The following is a 20,711-nucleotide window of genomic DNA, read 5'->3' on the forward strand; positions in this document are numbered from 1 at the left end:
TCTGAGGGTCCCAAAGAGGAAGAGAGCATCAACTTACCTGGAGCACAAAAAGAAAAGGATCTGAGGAAGACAGGTCCAAGAATCGTCAAAACTTAGAATTAAGAAAAGGCTTTGGGGGAAGGGGCCTTTTTAGTCAGATTGCAAGACAGGCTTGCAGAATGATGGAGAGAGGGGAGATTGAGCAAACATAACAATTCCAGACATTTCTAATAATAGATCTATCTCTCTGACCCCTACTCCCAGAGTTGCTTAAGGACAAGGATTGAGTCTGGATCTCTGTCCCTGTCCCCAACTGCTTGGTTAGTAGATGATCAATAAATTTTGCTGAATGTTGAATGAAAGAATAAATGATGATTAGGCTGCACATTAAAAACATACTTGAGGACAATATGTTCACTGTTGCTTATGTAATTAGACATTAACTACAAACAAACCAAAATAACTTGTGGCAGGATTAACAATTTTCCAGAGAGAACCATACTGAGTGAGGGGACCCTAATCTTGGGACTCGATTCAAGAGGGACTTTTTCTCTTCATCAGAGAGTAGGGAAGAAAGGCTACCTCTTGTAGGGCCCCGTTTACAACTGGTGGGATCCTTCCTCACAGCAAGTGCAGGGGAACCCAGGGCAAATTTCAGGGTAGAGTGTGTACCTTCCAGATGCATCTCTCTTCACTCAGGTATTTTATTAAAAAAATTTCTTTTTTACACATGTGGGTGACCATGCTTGGGTCTGACCTAGTGGGAATTTCTGTGTTGAGTCAAATAGCCCCAGTTCAGAGGAGTTTCTTTTTTCCTGAATGGGTGGAGGGGAGAGGGGAGAAAAGTGCTTTTGAAAATCTAACTTTCTATCCTCTAGAACTGGCAGGATCATACCTTTATGAGGGGTTGCTGGGCACAAGAAAGGAGCCCAGGGTTGAAGCGGGATGAGTGTGTAACACCTCATAATCTCAAGTACTTTTGGTAACCATTTTAAATCACACAAGCAACATATAAAGACTTTCTTCTTGCAACATAAAATAGGTTAAGACCCTCTGTGCAGACAAGGGTAAGATCCTTTTTACTATCCTCCCCAAAGGTAACTCCTGTTACCTGTTCGATGTGCATCTTGCTGACCTTTTCTCAATGTATATGGATGGCATTCACATCATGTATCAGATGCTTTAGTGAAGTCTTTCTGGCGGACTGTCGCTGTGGGGGAGAGAGTGCTCAGGTTTGCCCCCCAGCCCCCCGACTCTTTTTGGAGGGGAAGGTGGGCAAGTGTAACGGTGAGAGGATTTCAGAGCATATTTCACATTGCAGGGAATCGGGTCTGGTGCTTGAGAGTACTCCGCTTTCTCGATTTAATTTAGTTTTTTGCAATGTGAAGAAATGGTCGAGGTGTCAGGACTCCATGGGCATTTCAGGCGTTGGCTGGGTAAATAGATACCCACCCTCTCTCTTTTTTTTTTAATTTCCACTTTTTACCGTAGAAGGTGAGGAACGTGGAGGCACGTGAATCCTAAAGGCACGCCTCCGTGTGTGTGTGTGTGTGTGTGTGTGTGTGTGTGTGTGTGTGCGCGCGCGCGCCCCCACCCCCCCCAGCAAGGGCACCCCAGGTTCTTAATTGGATACTTGTTTACACCTTACTGCCCGGCCCTCAAGGGGTCAGGTGTTTTCCCGGGCTTATGTGGGAGGGTGTGCGTGTGGGAGTGGTGGCGGAGATTCCCCTCTCCCGTGATCCCCTGCGGCGGGGCCAGACCTCGGCGAGGTCCGCGGATAGTGCAGAATACCGCAGGGCGCGGGAGGATCGTCCGCTCGCTGAGCCCGGCCCCGCCCCCGCCCCCGCCCCAGGCCCCGCCCTTCCGATTCGGCCCCGCCCCTCTCCCCTGGCCCGGCGGGCGCCGGCCCCGCCCCTCACTCCCAGCATGCCGTGCGGCAGCGGCGGCGCGGCGGGCGGAGTCGGGAGGTGGGGTAGCCGTGGCTGTGTGAGCTTGAGGATCCGCGGCCACCGCCTCCTCCTCGCTGTTCTCCTCCTCCTGCGCCCCGGCGTCGCGGGCCGCGTACGGCCCTGTAAGAGACGTCGCCTCCCCTTCCTCCGCCTCCCTCTCACCGCGCCGCTCCCGCCTCCCAGTCCTGCGCTGCGGGCTCAGGCGGAACCCGGAACGGCCGTCCGCCTCCCCCGCCCTCCGCCGCCTCCTCCTCCTGCTCGGCTTCCTCCTCTGACCCGGGCCGGAGCGGAGTGTCGGCGGCGGCCGGTTCGGGCGGCGACTCGCGCTTCTTCGGGCGGCGGCGCTTGGCCATGTCGTGTCGGGGAAGGTAATGAGCCGCAGAGCCCCGGGGTCTCGGCTGAGCAGCGGCGGCGGCGGCGGCACCAAGTACCCGCGGAGCTGGAATGACTGGCAACCCAGGTGGGTGAGCCGGCGCCCAGCTCGCCGACCCGACCCCGGGCCCCGCCTCGGGCGGGCCGAGGCCTAGGACCGCCGGGGTGGGAGGCGCGGCCTAGGCTCTCCACCCTCCTCCCCCCACCCCATCCCCCGCCCCGGGGAACCAGGCGCGGCTTCCTGGGTCCCCTCCCGCCCCGGCCGGGGGAGGAAGGCCGCTGGGAGGCGAGGCCTAAATGCCTCCCCTCTCCCTGCATTTCAACTCGGGGGCTGGAGCCAAGAGCCAGGGCGCCGGGAGAAGGCACTGGCCTAGGAGTTGGGTGAAGGAAGGGGGACCTGGCGGTGGGGGCACTTTTTACTTGCCACCTTGCCCTCAAGTTGGGATATGAGTTGGGGGATCCTGAGAGTACGGGACCCTCTCTGTTACCCATTAACTTCCCTGATCTTTAACCCTTTGAGTCCCCACGTGAAAGATTTCCTTAACTGGGATCCCTTCTGTGACCCCCACGTGTTAATATTAAAAAAACAAAACAAAACCCAGCGCTCCAAGGCATTACTCTGACAACAGCGTAGTTGTGGAGCATGAGACTAGATTGTGACTGTGTTAATGGGGCCGACCGACCCTGGTACTAGGAAATGAAGTTTTCCCCAAGTGCAGGGGCAGTTACTCTGGCGGAGAGCAATTCATACCCGGACACTTGTACGGACAGTTGCTTAGAGGAGTAGAGAATTTGATTTGATTTCAGACAGGTTTGGGGCCTAGTTGGAAATGAGTATATGAGGAGGATCGAGTTTTGTTCCCGCCCCCCCCCCCCCCCCTTTTTGGCCACCCCGGGCCGATTGCAGGATCTCAGTTGCCCAACCAGGGATGGAACCTGGGCCTCGGTAGTGGAAGCACGGAATCCTAACCACTAGGCCACCAGGAAACTCCCTGCGGAGCATCGACTTCTTAAAAAAAATTAATTTTCGTGTCTTTCTGATTAATCATGGGGCAGTTGTACCTAATTTAGGACTAATTTATTCTTATCTCTCTTACTGAATAAGTGCTTGTAATACTCAAGACTATCTTGGAACGTAGCCCAGCGCCTAGAAGAACTTCCTAAACGTATATAATATTTTGGGGTTAGTTGATTCATGGAGCTCTCATACTTTGAAGCACACTTGCCATATGATTGTCCAGGAACTGGCCAAATAAATGTTAGACAAACACACGTTGTTGGGATGACTTTTGCTTCTTGATGGTTTCATGTAATTCCAGCAGTGTTTGGAAATAATTTGGTAAGATGTTCGAAGGTAACACTTTAATACTTGATAGAAAAATCAAAATACTCTTTTGGCTACTGAGTGGTACACATCTCATTCTGTTTAATATGCCTTCCCAAATCCTGTGTCTGTTGAGATCGGGTGTATATAACTAGGTGACTTTAAAAGTTAATGCCTGAGCCTAGAATTGAGATAAGTAGTTAAAAAAAAAATGTTTTGAAAGCATAGTTTTACTTGTTCTTTACCACTTAGGGTTTATGCCTGCTTTACATAAAATCAGTTAACTAGTTTTGGTATTTTTATCTGTAATTGACATTCTTTTGTATGTTCATTGAAATGTGTGAAATTTGATTTTTTTTTGCATCTAATGAATTAGATGATAAATGAGCTTGAATTTGACATTTGAGAGCTCTTTGACAGTAGATTTTCCATTATTTTTCAGTACTGTGGTCAGCATATGTAAAAGAATGTACACAGTATCCCCTTAGAGGACTAAATAAAGTGCCCTTCACAAATAGTCCTGGAGCTTCTAGAAAAGAATAAGTTGTAGCTTGTGTTTCTAAATAAATGGAGTAGCCCAGTTGCAGCTATGGGTTGAGATCACCTGGCTTAATTTGACAGGTATGAAGCAGAATGGCTTATATAGTTGTGGAATATGTACGTGGGTTATTAGTATTGTCTGTTTTTCTTCAAGTACTTTATTTCTTGGCTGTGTGTGGGGGAGGATGTATGCATTCTTGGAAGCTGTGCTGTTTCACAGTCTCAGAACTTATTGCCTAGGTAGACAGATACTGTGAGATGCCCTTGGTTACATGGAGTAACAGTTGATTAGGATGTTGGAAATACTTGACTTTTTTGTAGAGGAAGGAATAGAAAAGTATGGACAGTACGCCATAGCAAAACTTGATTTCTTTGCACTGTTGCCTAATTGTTTTGTTAAATAGCCAATAAAAAACTTCAGGTGTTTGCCAAGTCATAAATTTTCATGAGTTAAATTTGAGGTGGTTATTCTGTACCCTCTTCACTTTAGAAAGGTGACAGACTCCAGTTAACTGACAGAATGGAGCTCGATTTTTCCCCTTGCTTAAATGGGGGTTTGTTTTTCTAAACATCTTCAAATGCAGGCACATTCCGTATGGTTCATCAGAGTCATTTTGGTTTAAAAAAATTTTTTTTTGCCTTTCTGTACCAGTCCTTGTCTGATTTTTTTGGGTTCTATTTTACTAGATTTAGTCTTTTTGAAAAGTAGGATTTAAAAAAGCAATTTTTGCTTGGTTTCTTTTAGTGTTAGTTTGTCAGTTAGTCTGGAAACCGACTGTTGAGTCAATGATGGCCACACCTGATACTTCACACGTATTGACAGGAAGTGTTCCAGGTGGCTGAATAGACTAGTGTCATGTGGCAACAGAGCAAGCCCACCTTTGCTAAAAGCATACCTCTAGCAGAAAGCATTTTCTTCGTTTTCATTCACTGTACTCTCCATTAACTTTTTTTAAAATAAATTTATTTTATTTATGTATTTTTGGCTGCGTTGGGTCTTCGTTGCTGTGCGCGGGCTTTCTCTAGTTGCAGCGAGCTGGGGCTACTCTTCGTTGCGGTGCGTGGGCTTCTCATTGCAGTGGCTTCTCTTGTTGCACAGCACAGGCTCTAGGCGTGCAGGCTCAGTAGTTGCGGCTCGCGGGCTCCAGAGTGCAGGCTCAGTAGTTGTGGCGCACAGGCTTAGTTACTCTGCGGTATGTGGGATCTTCGCGGACCAGGGCTTGAACCCATGTCCCCTGCATTGGCAGGGGGATTCTCAACTGCTGTGCCACCAGCGCAGCCCCTCCATTAACATCTAAGAATGATTAGGCAAATGAGTGGTTTCATTATTGGCACTAACCAGTCTCTCCTTTTCTTGACTTTATTTTGGGGAGTAATCTTCTGGGTGCACCAATCAAGATAGAGATCAGAATGATTTGTTTTAAAATTAAGTGTATATGGGACTTCCCTGGTGGTCTAGTGGTTAAGACTCCTGGGCTTCCACTGCAGGGAGCGCGGGTCTGATCCCTGTTTGGCGAACTAAGATCCTGCATGCCAGGCGGTGAAGCAAAAAAAAAAAAAGTGTGTAATTTGTTATATTGTTCATTTTAATTCTCCAAGATGACAAGACTGATTTGACATTGGAGTCAAATATAGATTAGTTCAACAAGCAAGAGTGAGCGTTGTCAAATGAAAACACATAATTTTACTTCCACACTTGGGCATCTTAAGACTTTATTCGTTTAACAGATATATCTTGGGTATCTTACTGTGCCCAATGTTAAGATCTTTCTACAGTTCTAAAAGGATGAAACTGTATATTAAAGACAGCTTCTATTTTTGGTAAAATGTAGACAGATTGAAGTTCTCACAAGTACAAATACCTTCATTCTCCATTGTCACAGACCAAAAGATGGGGAAGAGGGCTGTGAAGATAGAAAAGCCAAAAACTAGTATGTCTGACATTGTGAGAAGCTGGATTTTTGCAACTAGAGTTGTCTATTCAGCCTTTTATGAGTCTGTACTGTCTGATGTCCATAGGTGCATAATATAGTGAAATACATAAAGGGTGAAATTAAGTGGAGTTACATATTTTATAACTATAAATAGAGCTTTAGTTAAACAGAATTTAATGGTTGCCAATTCTGTACCACAGATTTTCATGTACATTAAGGAGTTCCAGATAATTGTGTATGGGTGTTTAATTTGGGGGGAAAGTTTATTTTTTCCATTATAGAATAAAATATATTCCTTATGAAACATGGCAATTTTATCTTTAAATTGAACCCTTTTCCCCCTTCTGTTGTGGTTCCTTTTTAAGTTGGGAGCATAACTGAAGGGTTTTTTAAATAATAGGAGATTGTGAAATATTCTAATTCAATGAAAATATTCTAATTCAGGAAATAGTGATCCTGTAGGGATTTTTATGACTAATAGAGCTACTGTCTTTAAGGAGATTATCGGTTAGTATGGGGGATAAGAAAGGGCTTTGTAAAAGGTAAAGCAGTATATGGATATTAATTGTGATATAATTCTTGGTAAAATTCTTTTTATATGTGGTTTACAGTTTAAAACTTGGAGAGTCAGAGGAGGGAAAGCTGTATAGTTGAGTAGGGGGCAGTGGGACCATGAAATTGATCTGTTCTATTTTGACAGTAAATTTGGGGGGGGGATCAAAAAATAGAAGAAAGCAGGGAAATGGCAAAATGCAAGTTGTCCTTGGTAAAATGTTACCAGTTTGGTTAGAAGGATGGGGTATTTGTGAGGTGTGATACAAATAAAAGATGAAGCTTAAGAGCTGGAGTGGGGCTGTATTGTAGGTCTTGAATCATACTGGACGTGTTTGGAATGACTTTAGGGAACTACTGAAGTTTTACCAGCATGGAAGTGGCGTAATTGAGGAAGATTAAAATTAGTTGTGTGTGTGTGTGTGTGTGTGTGTGTAACCACAGTAGGAGGCAGTTGGAACAGTCTAGACAAGAGACTGTTGAGGACCTGAATATTGTTTATAATTCATGGTTTAAATTCAGACAAAAGTATTCAGCTCAATATATGGAATTTCCATAAGCAAGAGCCCCTTATTTGTTATCTGGTGTTGATTGAGGGTGATCACTAAAGTGATACTTTTTATCTGCTCACACTACAATTCAGTTAGGACACTTACATTATATAGGATGATCATATACACAAAATGGAGTGTGGTTGATGGTTTTTTTTTTTTTTTTTTTTTAAATTTAGGCTTTCCTGCTTTCACTGCTTGGCACTTGCTTACTTGATTTTCTTTCCCAATCCTAATCACCTAAAATAAATCCCTGAGGCGGCTTTCAGTGGACCTCCCTTTATAGATTCACACAAGCTGTCATTTGTTTGGTGTCTCTTCATATTGTTTTCTGCTTACCTGTCTTTGACTATCTTAAAGTTTTCTCAGAATCCATTTTATTTTGGGGACTAGAAAATAAAACACATCCCCTCTTGTTTAGAGGTCTAACAGTGAAGGTTGCAGACATTTTGTGGTTTAATTCCTGTATGAAATACTCCAGCTTATTACTTTTTTTAATGTAGAATATAACCTATTAAATTTTTAGGGAGACATTTGTGTTCTTTTTTTTAAATTGAGGTATAACTGACATACAACATATTAGTTTCAGGTGTATGTATATGTTTTTATTATGTTCTGCTCCATCTTATATTAGTTGACGGTACTTTTTCTCTCTTAGTTGAATTGTTTTTTGAACTTGTTACTTTTTTGAGATAAAATTTATCCATGTATAGGTCTTAAGTTGAGTGATTTTTGACAAATGTATACACCTGTGTAACCATAATCCTGATCAAGATACAGATACACAATGACTTTGCAGTTGGATGACTTCCCTTCCCACTGCACCCACCCACCCCCAAAAAAAACAAAAACCCTGGCAGAGTGTACATGTGGATCTTACCTTAAAAGTTATTATAGACAGGAAATTTTTGAATATTATCTTATGATTTATTACCAACTTATGGTTTCTGAAGATTGATAACCTCGTCATCTTCAACATAGTTCTGTTATTCCTCTTTTGCTATAAACAAACTTGGGATATCTGAAGATCCTTGTGAAAACAGTTTCAGATGGTGGATCCACTGTTAACCTTTTCAGGCATTTGAGTCCTGGAACACAGAGGAGCTCTCCTAAGTTTGTTGGCTAAATTTATTCCTGTGAACTACAGGTTCACGGACTTTTCTCTTCCCTCTTGAACCTACCGTTGGTAGCTCTGTTTTTTTGTCCTCTCCCCAACCTAAACATTGCACTTCCCTTAAGATCCTTACCCTACCCTCTGCCCTCTGTGATCTTTCCAAATCTTGGTACAGGTCTACAATGAAAGGGAACTGTGCTTATCACTTCAACCTTTTTTTGTTCTCCCAACTAGTTTGTCCCTGAAGGCTGAGACTGTCATTTTCTCTACTGTTCTGTGAACTTAGCCTAAAGCACTCCCCAAACTCATTTCTGTCTTAAGGGCCTTTGCAAGTCCTGTTCTTGCTGTGTAGCTACTGCATAGATTGTTCTTCTCAGAGCGCTTGACCTGGGTGTTTTCATGCTATCTCAGCCTAAGTGCACCCCCTCAGTGAGAAGCACCAGGCTTCTCTAATAACACTCACTATCTGAGTTTTTTTGTGTGTGTCTTCCCCAGTAAGACATAACCTTTATGTATGCATGCATTGTATAATGGTTTTACTTCTGTATCCCTTCTTCCCTACCAATGCGTCAATAAATAGTAAACACTCTAAATTTGAGTGTCCTTTCTCAAGTAAATACATGAAAATGGAATTCTGCAAGTTTGTTTTTGTGTTTAGAGTTAACTGCAGGGCTTAGAACACTGTAACTGTAGGAGGCATTTTGAGAGGAACTGTTCCTTGTACAGCAGCTCGGTTAGCCGGAGGCAGCAACTTAAGTAAGGTGATTGTACAGGTTCAAAGGGACAATGTTCTAGTGGACTGAGGTGACCAGATCAGACTATGGCCATTTAAGATTCATAGGTTTTATCCATCTTGAAGAAATACTCTGCTCACATAAAGTTAATTTATACATTGACAGTTTATCCCATATCTGTTGTATCTATTTGTACATTATTTAAACAGTCTAATCACCAAAAAGTTAAGCACTGGGTGGGTTGAGCCTCTTTTGACATTCCATTAGAAGGCCTGAGGAAACAAACCTCTTGCCAGTTGTATGCCTGCTGATTGGGGAATGACTGAAATCCAAAATTTCCAGAATCAACAGGTTTCTTTCATAGTGAATTACTTCTTTCATATTAATCTTCATACCCTTTGAAAAAAGGAGATTGTATTCCTGTTAGAAATCATTCCTTAGGAAGTTAATGTTGCTATTCATAGCGTGTCTAGGGTCTCATGTTTATTATTAAAAAACCTGTTACAGACTTTTTGTGTTTATTACTTAAAAATCTTTTTCAAAAGAGGAGTTTCTGGGGAATTCCCTGGTAGTCCAGTGGTTTGGCGCTTTCACTGCCAGGGCCTGGGTTTGATCCCTGGAGGGGGAACTAAGACCCTACAAACCACACAGCCCCCCCCACCTCCCCCCTCCCCCCAGAAGAGGAATTTCTGGCTTCCCTGGTGGTGCAGTGGGTTAAGAATCCGCCTGCCAATGCAGGGGACACGGGTCTGAGCCCAGTCCCGGAAGATCCCACATGCCGCGGAGCAACTAAGCCCATGTGCCACAACTGCTGAGCCTGCGCTCTAGGGCTCGTGAGCCACAATTACTGAAGCCGTGGTGCCTAGAGCCGGTGCACCGCAACAAGAGAAACCACCACAATGAGAGTCCTGTGTGCTGCAACTAGACAAAAACCCGCGCACAGCAACAAAGCCCCAATACAGCCAAGAATAAATAAAATAAAATAAATAAATTAAAAAAAAAAAGAGTTTCTGGTATCAGAATTGTAGATTGCTTTTTGGTATGGAACTTACTAAATTCTGCTATTTCTTTGTTTATAAGGAAAGGCACTACTTTTTTCCTTTACCCTTTTTATCATCAATAAAGCACCTCAGCAGTGCTCTTATAGGTCCACAAGAAAATTATTACAAGCTCTGCAGTGGCCTAAGGTAATTATATGTATATGTGTGCAGATTTTTTAAAAAAATTGTTGAACTTAGTATTTACTAGATTTTTATTTTTGGGTGGCATCTAATATATTAATACCTTTTCTGCGGATTAGGCAAAAGCCTTCACTAATAAGCATGTCTTGGACTATATAGTGACATGTATTAGTTTTTCCTCTGTATATGACAGCATTGGCAACAATCTTGTTTTTTACTGAAGTTCTTTGAATTAAAATTTTCCCTCTTATTTAAATTTAATTGAAAAATTATCTTTACTGTCTCCTCTTTAGCATTTTAATCTTCTGATTTAAAAAGATGTGTGTATATGGAGTGTGTGTGTCAGTGTGTGTGTTTGAAATTTTAACTTTCATCTTGGAATATTTAGTTCTTTGAAGCAACCTATGACTCTTGCTATCCTGCCTCTTAAGGGTCTCCCTAGTTTATATTCCTAGTAATATGGACCCTGGAATCCTTGTCTGAAATATATCACTTTATTTCCAGTCTCTTTGCTTTGATTCTGACACTGGAAATTCAGACTCATTGCCCTAATGACAGAGTGTATGTTGACTTCCTGCAGTTTGCCAGAAATTAGGCAGAAAAATCTATTAATTTGAGGAAAAATGTCAGACTTTTTGTCTGTTCTCTATAGAATGGGACTCTCTTCTGATTTGATGATTAAAAAGATCCAAAGATGATCACCAGTATCACATAGTATTGTACAGATGAATTAATGCATATTTAATTGGAAAGAAAACACATCCTGGATTTTCTTTCCTAAAAAGATTGATTGTTTTTCTTCCTGTCCTTATATTCTTTTGATAAATTTGAAGAAAAATGAAAATGGTTTTCCAGAAGTAAGACAATGAACCTTGAGATTTAGTGTCTATTCATTAGTCTGGTTTAGAGGAATCTACCCTGAGGTACAGTTTGTATTGTTTTTGAAGGACTTGAGTTAGAATTCTGTTATAAGTGATTAATTGTCATTATTTGAAATATTGATGTAATTTTCATATGTGGTATCTTGTTCCTTTTTTGAAAATACTGAAACTAAAGATGAACTTATGCTTAATAAAAGTGTGTTGGGGGTGGTAATCAATTGACTGACTATAAGGCAAAGTTTTGTAAAAGCAGCCTTTTATTTAATTAAAGTGGCCTATCTTGTATAGTTACTATAATGCTAGTATTCCCTGTGTTTTTATTGTAATCTTATTGAAGATGTGAAAATTACACCACAGTGCTCTTCTCCCTGCTCTTTTAGTCCATTTAAAAATCCACTTCTTGTCTTAGTATAATTACATTGGAGAAGTTAGAAGTAGAACCAGAGTGTTTTAGATTCTTCTCTAAGGTATATTTATTTTTAAGAATGTGTGCATTTTTAGTTTTGATCCTTTACAAATATTTGTCTTAGGAGAGGCTGGGGTCATGAAAATAGCAATGGACTAAGAATGGGAAGACAGAGGTCTTTTGTACTGACGTTACCAGCTGTCCCTCTGAGGAGGGATGCATTCCCTAAGACGCAGGGTTGTGAGGGTTAAAGATAAAGTTTGGGAAATTACTTTCAAAACTGTAAAATGCTATACAAATGATATTTATTTTGTCACATCTGAATCAAATTTGGAATTTTAAAGAACCTCCCTCTTTTATCTCTTCCTCAAAAAGTTAGAATTTACTACACACATGCACCCACGCTCTAGTTCAAATTTCATTTTTCTCTTCTAGAACTCTGAGTACCTAGAATGTGTGTGTGTGTCTGTGTGTGTGGTAACTTCTAAAAGTTTCATGAAGGGCATTTATGTCAAGTGTCTTAGAGGATATATGACTGGAAGCTCATATAATTGTTAAATTTCTATTAGGTATGGCATTTGCCATCCTTAGTATAATAGTGGCTTTTCTTTTTACATTTTCTACTTATAGGCTTCTAGAATGAAATTTTCCATTAGGCTATCATCCTGTTTCAAGTTGGCCAATGAGGAATTTGACTGTAGGTCTGCATCATTCTTTATTATTTTTTCTATATATCTTATAATTCACACTTTAAGAACTTGATACCAGTTGAAATTGTGAGACAACAAAAATAATCTAATCTTTCTGACTGCATTTATTGTAGGGCAGGTGCAAATGGAATTAAATAGAGACAGGGTAGGTTAAAAGGTAGCTTGTACCTTGCTTAACTTGCATTATACAGTTGGAATTTAAAAACTGATTCTTATAAGAACATCAGTTGAATGCTGCATTGCGTTTTCTCCCCTACTCTAGTACGTATGTATGTTTGTTTTAAAGGGAGTAGGGAAATCATGGAATCGTGGAAAGGATAGCCTCTGGCAATGTAATAGTTTGAAATACATAAAAAAAGAAGAACCACATACATCTTCTAAACAGATAGGAATTAATGAAATTTTGTATCATTACGTAGTGTATATACAGTATTAAGCTTTCATGAGATTTTGGTACTATTTTACATTGTAGCACTATAAATTTACTCAAAATGGGTAAATACTGCCTCCTAAGGAACTTCATATCTAGAAACATTGATTTTTCTCTTTCGTTTTAAAATTCTTATTTTATACCACTTAAATCGATCTGATACAAGTGTATTTAGTGTAAAATATAACAAAAGAAAGAGATAGGGTTTGTATAGGCCTTTTGAGTTTGTATAGGCCTTTTGAGTTTAAAGTGGCTTAAGTGATGATTTTGAACTGTTTCATAGCTTTCTCAAACTTATAGCTAAATACTTTAAATACCTCAGTGTATTTCTGGCCACTGCTGAGCACAGTTGGAGTGCTGTTTCTTGGCGCTTGATTGCTGCTTACTAGAATATTTCAATAACTACCCCAAACTGTCTTCATTTAATAAATATTTCTGCAGTTAGAAGAGTAATCTGGTTTTTGTGAAAAATGTCTTCCTTTCCCAACTATTTGATTTAGGAGCCCATGTCTTTTGAGATTTATCTATGAGACATTTTTATTTGTTTATGTTTAAGCAGGGGAGGATATGGCTGTTCAAGATCACCTCTGAAAAAGAGGTTCCAATGCTTAAGTAGGAGGGTTTACCATACATACTTTACCATGATACCACTGACTACAGGTAGTATGTTTCTTTACCAGTTTGGTGTTTAATAGTGTTATTTCCTACCCCAGGATACCTAAGGAGATAGGTCCTAAAGGAGTTACTGGCCATGTTGAAAGGAGTCAGAGTCCATTTAAAAATCCATTTGCTGTCTTCGTATAATTATGTTGGTAAAGTTAGAAATAGAACCAAGTGTTTTAGATTTCTCTCTAAGGTGTATTTATTTGTTTAAGAGGGTTGGGCTTGGGGGTCATGTGTCTGATTTGAGAATGGCCTAAAGATATTTCTGGTAATGTCTTCCTCTGTTGAGAATCATGTGTGGAATATGAAAATCAGTGTCTTTTCCCTACTTGCCATTATATTTAAGATGTGTTACATGTTAAGGGGTGCATGTTAGAATATTGCTTTTTCGATGCCCACATCCTTGACTCTGCCCAGGATTTGTAGGGTATACCATACCATTGTGGCAGTAGAGCCTAACTTGGTAATAGTTTTCTTTAAAAATACCTGTGTCTAAATTGCCTAGTATTTACTTTTTCTTGATGTGTTACAAGTGATTTTTGGCAACCACATCATTTTTCTTGACCTGTAAAAAAAAAAAAAAAGTGGTAATGATGTTATCTGTTACACAGTACATATTTGTACCACAGTGCTTTTTTGGATTATTTTTAAAGGGAAAATTTAAAATATGTAATTGTTAGAGAATCTCACAAGCATGTTAGTCCCTTGGGTGTATGCTTGAGTCTATTAGTCAGAGGAACTTTATCAGAATAACTCTACAGTCGTTATTTGCCTGTTTTCAGGACTTTTGATTTTTATTTACTTATTTGTTTGTTTTGGCCCCCCCCACCCCAGTTTTCAGGACTTTTTATGTTTTTAAATATTTATTTATTTGGTTGTGGTGGGATCTTCGTTGCAGCGTGTGGAATCTTTTAGATGCGGCTGCAGGATCTTCAGTTGCGGCATGCAAACTCTTAGTTGCGGAATGTGGAATCTAGTTCCCTGACCAGGGATCAAACCCCGGCCCCCTGCATTGGGAGTGCAGAGCTTTAGTCACTGGACCATCAGGGAAGTCCCCAGGACTTTTTAAAAGATGGTCGCACACATTTCTTATATTATAAAACACTCTGCCCTATCCTTGATTAGAGTCCCCCTCTGGTCTCAAGACTTCGTTTTAGGATTTCTTTAGTGTTTAACTCTTAGTGATTCTTAATCTTCTGTGTCCTAAGTGGCTATGTTTGGCATATAACTGGAGAGTCTGCGTGAAGGTGAGGGGGTGGGACATGTTTCTTGGTAGACTTTCAGTCTTTTTGTCCTTCCTCTACTAGGGAGGTCACGCAGTAAGAGATTTCCTTTCAATCTTGGCATTTTCCCAGGCCGAATGGGATGTTTCTAAAGTACTTCCAGGACTTGCTGACAAAAGAGGAAGATAAGGGATGCAAATGGTAGCTGAAGCAGGGTTTTATTTAAGGCTGTAAACTAGCTTGGGTTAAAAATAAAGGTCAGGGCTTCCCTGGTGGCGCAGTGGTTGAGAGTCTGCCTGCCGATGCAGGGGACACGGGTTCGTGCCCCGGTCCGGGAAGATCCCACATGCCGCGGAGCGGCTGGGCCCGTGAGCCATGGCCGCTGAGCCTGCGTGTCCGTGTCCGGAGCCTGCTCCGCGCGGGAGAGGCCACACAACAGTGAGAGGCCCGCATTACCACAAAATAAATAAAGGTCAGAAGAAAGTGAGTCCAGTTAACGTGGTGCCTTAGATTCGGAAGCCTTCAGGTGAACAATTATTTAGCATTAACAAAATTGGTTTTTTTTGTTAAATGCTGAAAATTGAATTCACATCTGTATTGGAGATTAAAAGCATACCACCTTTTATCAATATTCTTAATGCCTAGTAAGAAATGAATTTATGCCAGATGAGGTACAGAACCTCATAATACTTAAATACGTGAAATAAATTAGAAGTGGACTGCCTGTCTCTCTCTCAGGCAATGATTTTTCTGATTTTGCCAGCGACAGTGCTTTGACTCTTTAAATTTTTTATGAAAGCTATCAAAATGGGTAGGTAATAAAATATTAGGAATTTACAGGGTGTTTCTTTTTTAAAAAAATAAAGTGCTATAAGGACTTATCTCAGGCATTTCTCAAGCATTGCTGAAGAGTAAAATTACTATCTTGCTAGAAATTTGGAACTTTTTTACTATTAGTCTAGGTAACAGTTGTCTTTTACTGGTTTAAGTGCACTGTTTTGTTTCTTTCTGTACCTTGGCTAGGTTAATCCTTCCCTAGCTTAAAGTTCCAGCTCTCATGCCTGATTAATTCAGACACTGACAGTCTTTGGTTTCATTGGAGAGCATCCAGTGCTACATTTTTGCTTTTCCATTGAGAATGGCTACAAAATATGGCAGGCAATATAAGACATGAAATATCGAATTACTAAAAATAAATCAATGTTCTTTTACTTTTATACCTTTACTGTAAAGAAACATACTCTTTCCTATATGTCAGATTTATTGAGGTTTAGTTTATATGCTGTAGAGTTCTTTGAGTTTTGAGGAATGCAGATAGTATTGTAACCATGAGCACCACAATCACGCTGTAAATAGTTCCATCATATCTTCCCTTCCCCCACCCCAAGTTTCCTTGCTCCCTTTTGTAGTCAACTTCTCTCAGCCCTTGGTAACTGGTCTTTTTTCCCCTATAATTTTGTCTTTTGAAGAATGTCATAAATAAGGTTTTAAAAAATTGTTGTAAAATACACATAAAATTTACCATTTTACAATTCAGTGGTATTACGTACATTAATAACATGTGCAACCGTGACCACAATCTAGTTCCAGAACTTTTTATCACCCCAAGTGGAAACCCAGTATCAATTAAGCGGTCACTCCCCATTTTCCCCTCTTCCCAGCACCTGGCAACCACAAATCTATGTTCTCTGTGGATTTGCCTATTCTGGATATTTCATATAAATGGAATCATGTAATATGTAACCTTTTGTGTCAGACCTCTTTGACTTAGTATAACATTTTCAAGGGTCATCCGTGTTATAGTAGGTATGGCTGAATAATCATCTGTTGTATACCACATTTTGTTTATTCATTCATCCTTTGATGGGCATTTGAGTTTCTATCTTTTGGCTATTGTGAATAGTATTGTGGTGAACATACACCTAGAAGTTTTTGTTTGAACATTTGTTTTCAGTTCTTTTGGGCATATACCTGGGAGTGGATTTGCTAGATCATGTGGTAATTCTATGTTTAACTTTTTGAGGAACTGCCAAACTGTTTTCTGAAGTCCTTTGTACCATTTTACATTCTTATCAGTGATGTACGAGGGTTCCAATTTCTCCACCTCTCACAACATATTCCATTAAAATTTTTTTGGCTATTCTAGTGGGTGTGGTTTCTGTTTGTGGTTTTGATTTGCATTTTCCTATTCACTAATAAAGTTTAGCAACTTTTCATGTGTTAATTGGCCATTTGTGTGTCTTCGGAGAGATGTATCAATTCAGGTCTTTTGCCCATTTTTAAATTGGATTGTCTTTTTGTTGAGTTATAGGAGTTCTTTGTATATTTTGGATACTAGACACTTCTCTTATGAGGTATATGATTTGCAAGTATTTTCTCTGGTTTTATGAGTGGTCTTTTCATTTGATAGTGTCCTTTGCACAAAAATAAATAAGACTTCTAAAATGCATATTAAGTAGAATTTAAAAATTTGGAATCATTTAAATACATTACCGAAGCCCTCCCTTTCTATTACTGGCTTCTTTTTTGTGTTCAGAGAAGTTATTATTAAGATCATATGCATAGACCATATTTTAGTTATATAAAGTTTTACCTTAGAAGACAAAATTTTTACTTAAATAATCACAATGGATTTTGATCCAAGGTCATCTTCTACTCAGTTCCCCACCCCTCTCCATGCAGCAACCACTATATTGTTTTCCTTTCCTTATGAAAGGTGTGTGGTATTAGATAATACAGTATCTCTGCCTTCAATACTAGCATCTTTTCAAACTAGTGGGCAAATTGAAGCTAGTATATAACTACTAAAGTGCAAGCTAGTGTGGTTCTCTCTTTGAGTGTTGTAAGAGTTTGAAGAAGGGGCTGAATGATGGGATTTTTATTTTATGTTTTTTCTGAAAGCACAGAACATTTTATACTCCTAATTGGAACTTATACTAACAGTTCTTTTTTTTCTAGATTGTAAATTCTTAGAGGGTTGGAACTATCTTACTTAGTTCGCCTTTTGGAGTCATTACTCCAAGTTAGTGCTCTTGTTGTAGAACATAACCAAGAAAATATTGTTGATTAGGGAGTATGGGTTCTAGGTTGAATGTTGAAGAAAACTTAGTGTTGGGTTAGGTTAGGGGACTGCATTCCAGTGTCAAGAGAAAGGCCTCAATTGTGAGAATAGGGAATCATTTAGTCAACAACTAATTTGTGTGCCATCAAGGCAATGAGGGGTACAATGATAAGCAATGCTAACAGGCTCTTGCCCTTTTGGAATTTACAGTCTCCTGGCAGAACACAGTTAAATAAGCTTCTCAAATGGTGTAAGAGCTAAGGGAACTATTAGGTTCTCTGGAAGCACTTATATAGCAGGGACTCCTAGTCACCCTCAGGGGAATCAGAAACTTTGTGAAGGAAAGCTGAAGCTTGAAGGACATTGAAAAATTAGCTAGGGTTGGCAAGTGCTGAGGACAAGGCTGTTCCAGGCAGACGAGCTGAGCAAGGTGACTGAAAAATTGGGATGGATGGAGCATAGAATGTAAAAGGATTACAAGAGTGTGGAGAGTTAGCTGAAAAGGGAAGTAAGGTACATAAGATGATAAAGGGCAGTGGGAGGACATCAGATTTGTGTTTCATAAGAATTATTTTTGTTGCACTGTGGAGGAGAAGTGGGAGAGAGGTGAGAATTGGAGGTGGGAAACATACTGTGTCTGACTGGCCAAATAGTGCCATTTATTGGAAAATACCTGATGGTGGTACCATTTATTAAAATGGGGGTTCCAGGAAGAAAGGAGCCAGTTGTGTTTGAGGCATTAGAACATTAAGATTGTTTTTTTAAACAGTTGGGTTTATAGGTCTGGACCTCAGAGTGGACATCTATGATGGAGGCCTGGATTTGGGAGTCGATGTCATATAGGTGATAAGTACTGCCATCGGCATGGATTGCGGGAGAGAGTACAAAGTGAGATGCATAGAGGGCCTGTGGTCAAGCTTTGAGAAACTCCAAGATTTAGTATTTGGTAGAGGAGGCTGAGCAAGCCTTCAAAGGTTCCTGAAAAAGCAGAACCAGAGAGGCAGCAAGAAATACAGACTATAACATACTATAAGCCAAAGGAAGGGAAGAATCTGGTTACTTTGAATTCTCAGGATCTGAGCCCAAGTTATTGTAAGGATTTTAAAAAGAAGTTTTCATTCAGCCCACCTCATTCCTCTGTAAGGCACCTTTGTGTAGGCCACAGCCTGCTCAACCCTGCTCAGAAGCCCTGTGAAAACCTGCTATGAGAGGATGAGTAAGAAGCAGCCTGGAGTATATCTTGCTTTTATCAACCTGGAGGTCTTAGTTGGTTTTGCCAAAAGTGATAGGGCAGAAGTTGGATTGGTGTAGCTGGAGGAGCTAGTGGAGGTAAAGAAATGATACAGCGAGTAGAGACAATTCTTAGTGTGACTGCAAAGAGCAAGGGCAGATTGTTTAGTTGGAGGGATGTGGAATTGATGGACTTTTTCTGTTTTTGGGGAGTTTTTTTTGTTTTTTGTTTTTTTTTGCGCTACGCGGGCCTCTCACTGCCATGGCCTCTCCCGTTGCGGAGCACAGACTCCGGACGTGCAGGCTCAGCGGCCATGGCTCACGGGCCCAGCCAATCCGCGGCTCGTGGGATCTTCCCGGACCAGGGCACGAACCCGGCGTCCCCTGCATTGGCAGGCAGACTCTCAACCACTGTGCCACCAGGGAAACCCTGGGTGTTTTTTTATTTTTTTTAATATTTTTATTTTTTTTTCGATACGCCGGCCTCTCACTCTTGTGGCCTCTCCTGCTGCGGAGCAGAGGCTCCGGACGCACAGGCCCAGTGGCCATGGCTTACGGGCCCAGCCGCTCCGCGGCATGTGGGATCTTCCTGGACCGGGGCACGACCCGTGTCCCCTGCATCGGCAGGCGGACTCTCAACCGCTGCGCCACCAGGGAAGCCCCCTGGGTGTTTTTTTAAAATATGTTTTTGTATTCTTATATTGGAGATATTAGGAAATTTTACATGTTTAAGGAGAGCATTCAGTTTGGTGGGAAAGGTAGACTCCCTAGGAGAAAGACTATTTGTGAAAAGTTATGAGAAGGTAGACATAGAATCCTAATCAAGGCCTAGAGTTGGGTGCAGGTGTGTTATGGTATCTTTTTTTTCCCCCTTGGTTAAGTAGAAAGAGAGAATTTGTCAGGGATTTAGGAGAGTATTTTGGAATCTGAAGAGAATGGGGAATGTCTGGATAGTGCATGTGGGAGATGAACATTGGAGGACCTGGGGATGTGGTGCTTACTGATGGATGATGGAATTGATAATTGGGTTTATGCAGGGTTGGGATTTTGCCAGATTGGTGTGAGGGAAATGTTAAGGCAGGTTAAGGGAATTGGCAAGAGTTATTGAAATGATAAACCATGAAAAACTGGTTAAAGAAGGAAGTTAAGAAGAAAGAAGGTACTTGGATTGGAAAAAAGTAGAGAGAATCACTGGAATTAAAGTTACTAAAAAAACCTTTAGAGTGGTATTGAGAAAGTGTGAGTAGTAGAGAGTTGTCAAAAGCAAAGCAAGTCATTGGGGGCATTGAGCAAGAAGAACTGAAAAGGGCTTGTGGGATTTTAGAGACAAGTAAGCCACCAGTGGCGGTTGCTACTGGGGCAGGAGCAGTTTCTGTGGAATGCGGAGGGTGGGACCCTGGTTACAGTGAGTTGGAAAGTGAGAGAAGGCAAGGAAAAGAAATTTTCAAGAGGTTTGGCTGTGAAGAATCTATCTAGACAATTAACTTTAGAAGGAGAAAGAGAATTAAGGTTTTTATTTTTGTTTTTTTAGAGGAAAGACCTGAATGTGTTTATATGTTGATGTTGTGATGAGCATTGGGAAAGTCAGAGATGCAAGGCATACTCCAGAAGGTAGGGGAATGTACGAATCCAAAGGGTTACTGCAGATAGGAGGTTTAGTTGTTCCATTATGTGAGTGTGATGGGAAGAAATGTTCTGTGTGCAGACATAGGTAAATTTGTAGATTGCTGGAAGGAGGTTGGCAGGCAGTGGTGGAGTGTTGAAGAACTTGAAAGTTAGAACTGAGTTTGAGTTCTTGCTCTGCCTTTAATTAGCTGTGCTGCTTTAGGTAAGTTATGGAATCTTTGTTACCTCATCTGTAAGAAGGTAACTTACCA

General features: G+C 40.9%; 1 protein-coding gene across 3 annotated transcripts in view; it reads left to right on the plus strand.

Annotated features, from left to right (window-relative positions):
* The first annotated feature begins 1,942 nt into the window (after positions 1-1,942).
* SMG1 (SMG1 nonsense mediated mRNA decay associated PI3K related kinase) overlaps positions 1,943-20,711 on the plus strand; it is a 97,767-nt gene continuing 78,998 nt past the window's right edge. For 2 of the 3 annotated variants that reach the window (XM_067706532.1, XM_067706530.1), the window contains exon 1: positions 1,944-2,388. Coding sequence is in view for 2 of the 3 variants with exons in the window: in XM_067706530.1 (XP_067562631.1) it covers positions 2,300-2,388 (89 nt within the window). In the remaining variant the exon portion in view is untranslated. Of the gene's footprint in view, positions 2,389-20,711 lie in introns of all 3 variants that reach the window. The other variant, XM_067706531.1, reaches the window with a different exon arrangement.

Source organism: Pseudorca crassidens, chromosome 15 (assembly GCF_039906515.1).
Source record: "Pseudorca crassidens isolate mPseCra1 chromosome 15, mPseCra1.hap1, whole genome shotgun sequence".
Lineage (NCBI taxonomy): Eukaryota > Metazoa > Chordata > Mammalia > Artiodactyla > Delphinidae > Pseudorca > Pseudorca crassidens.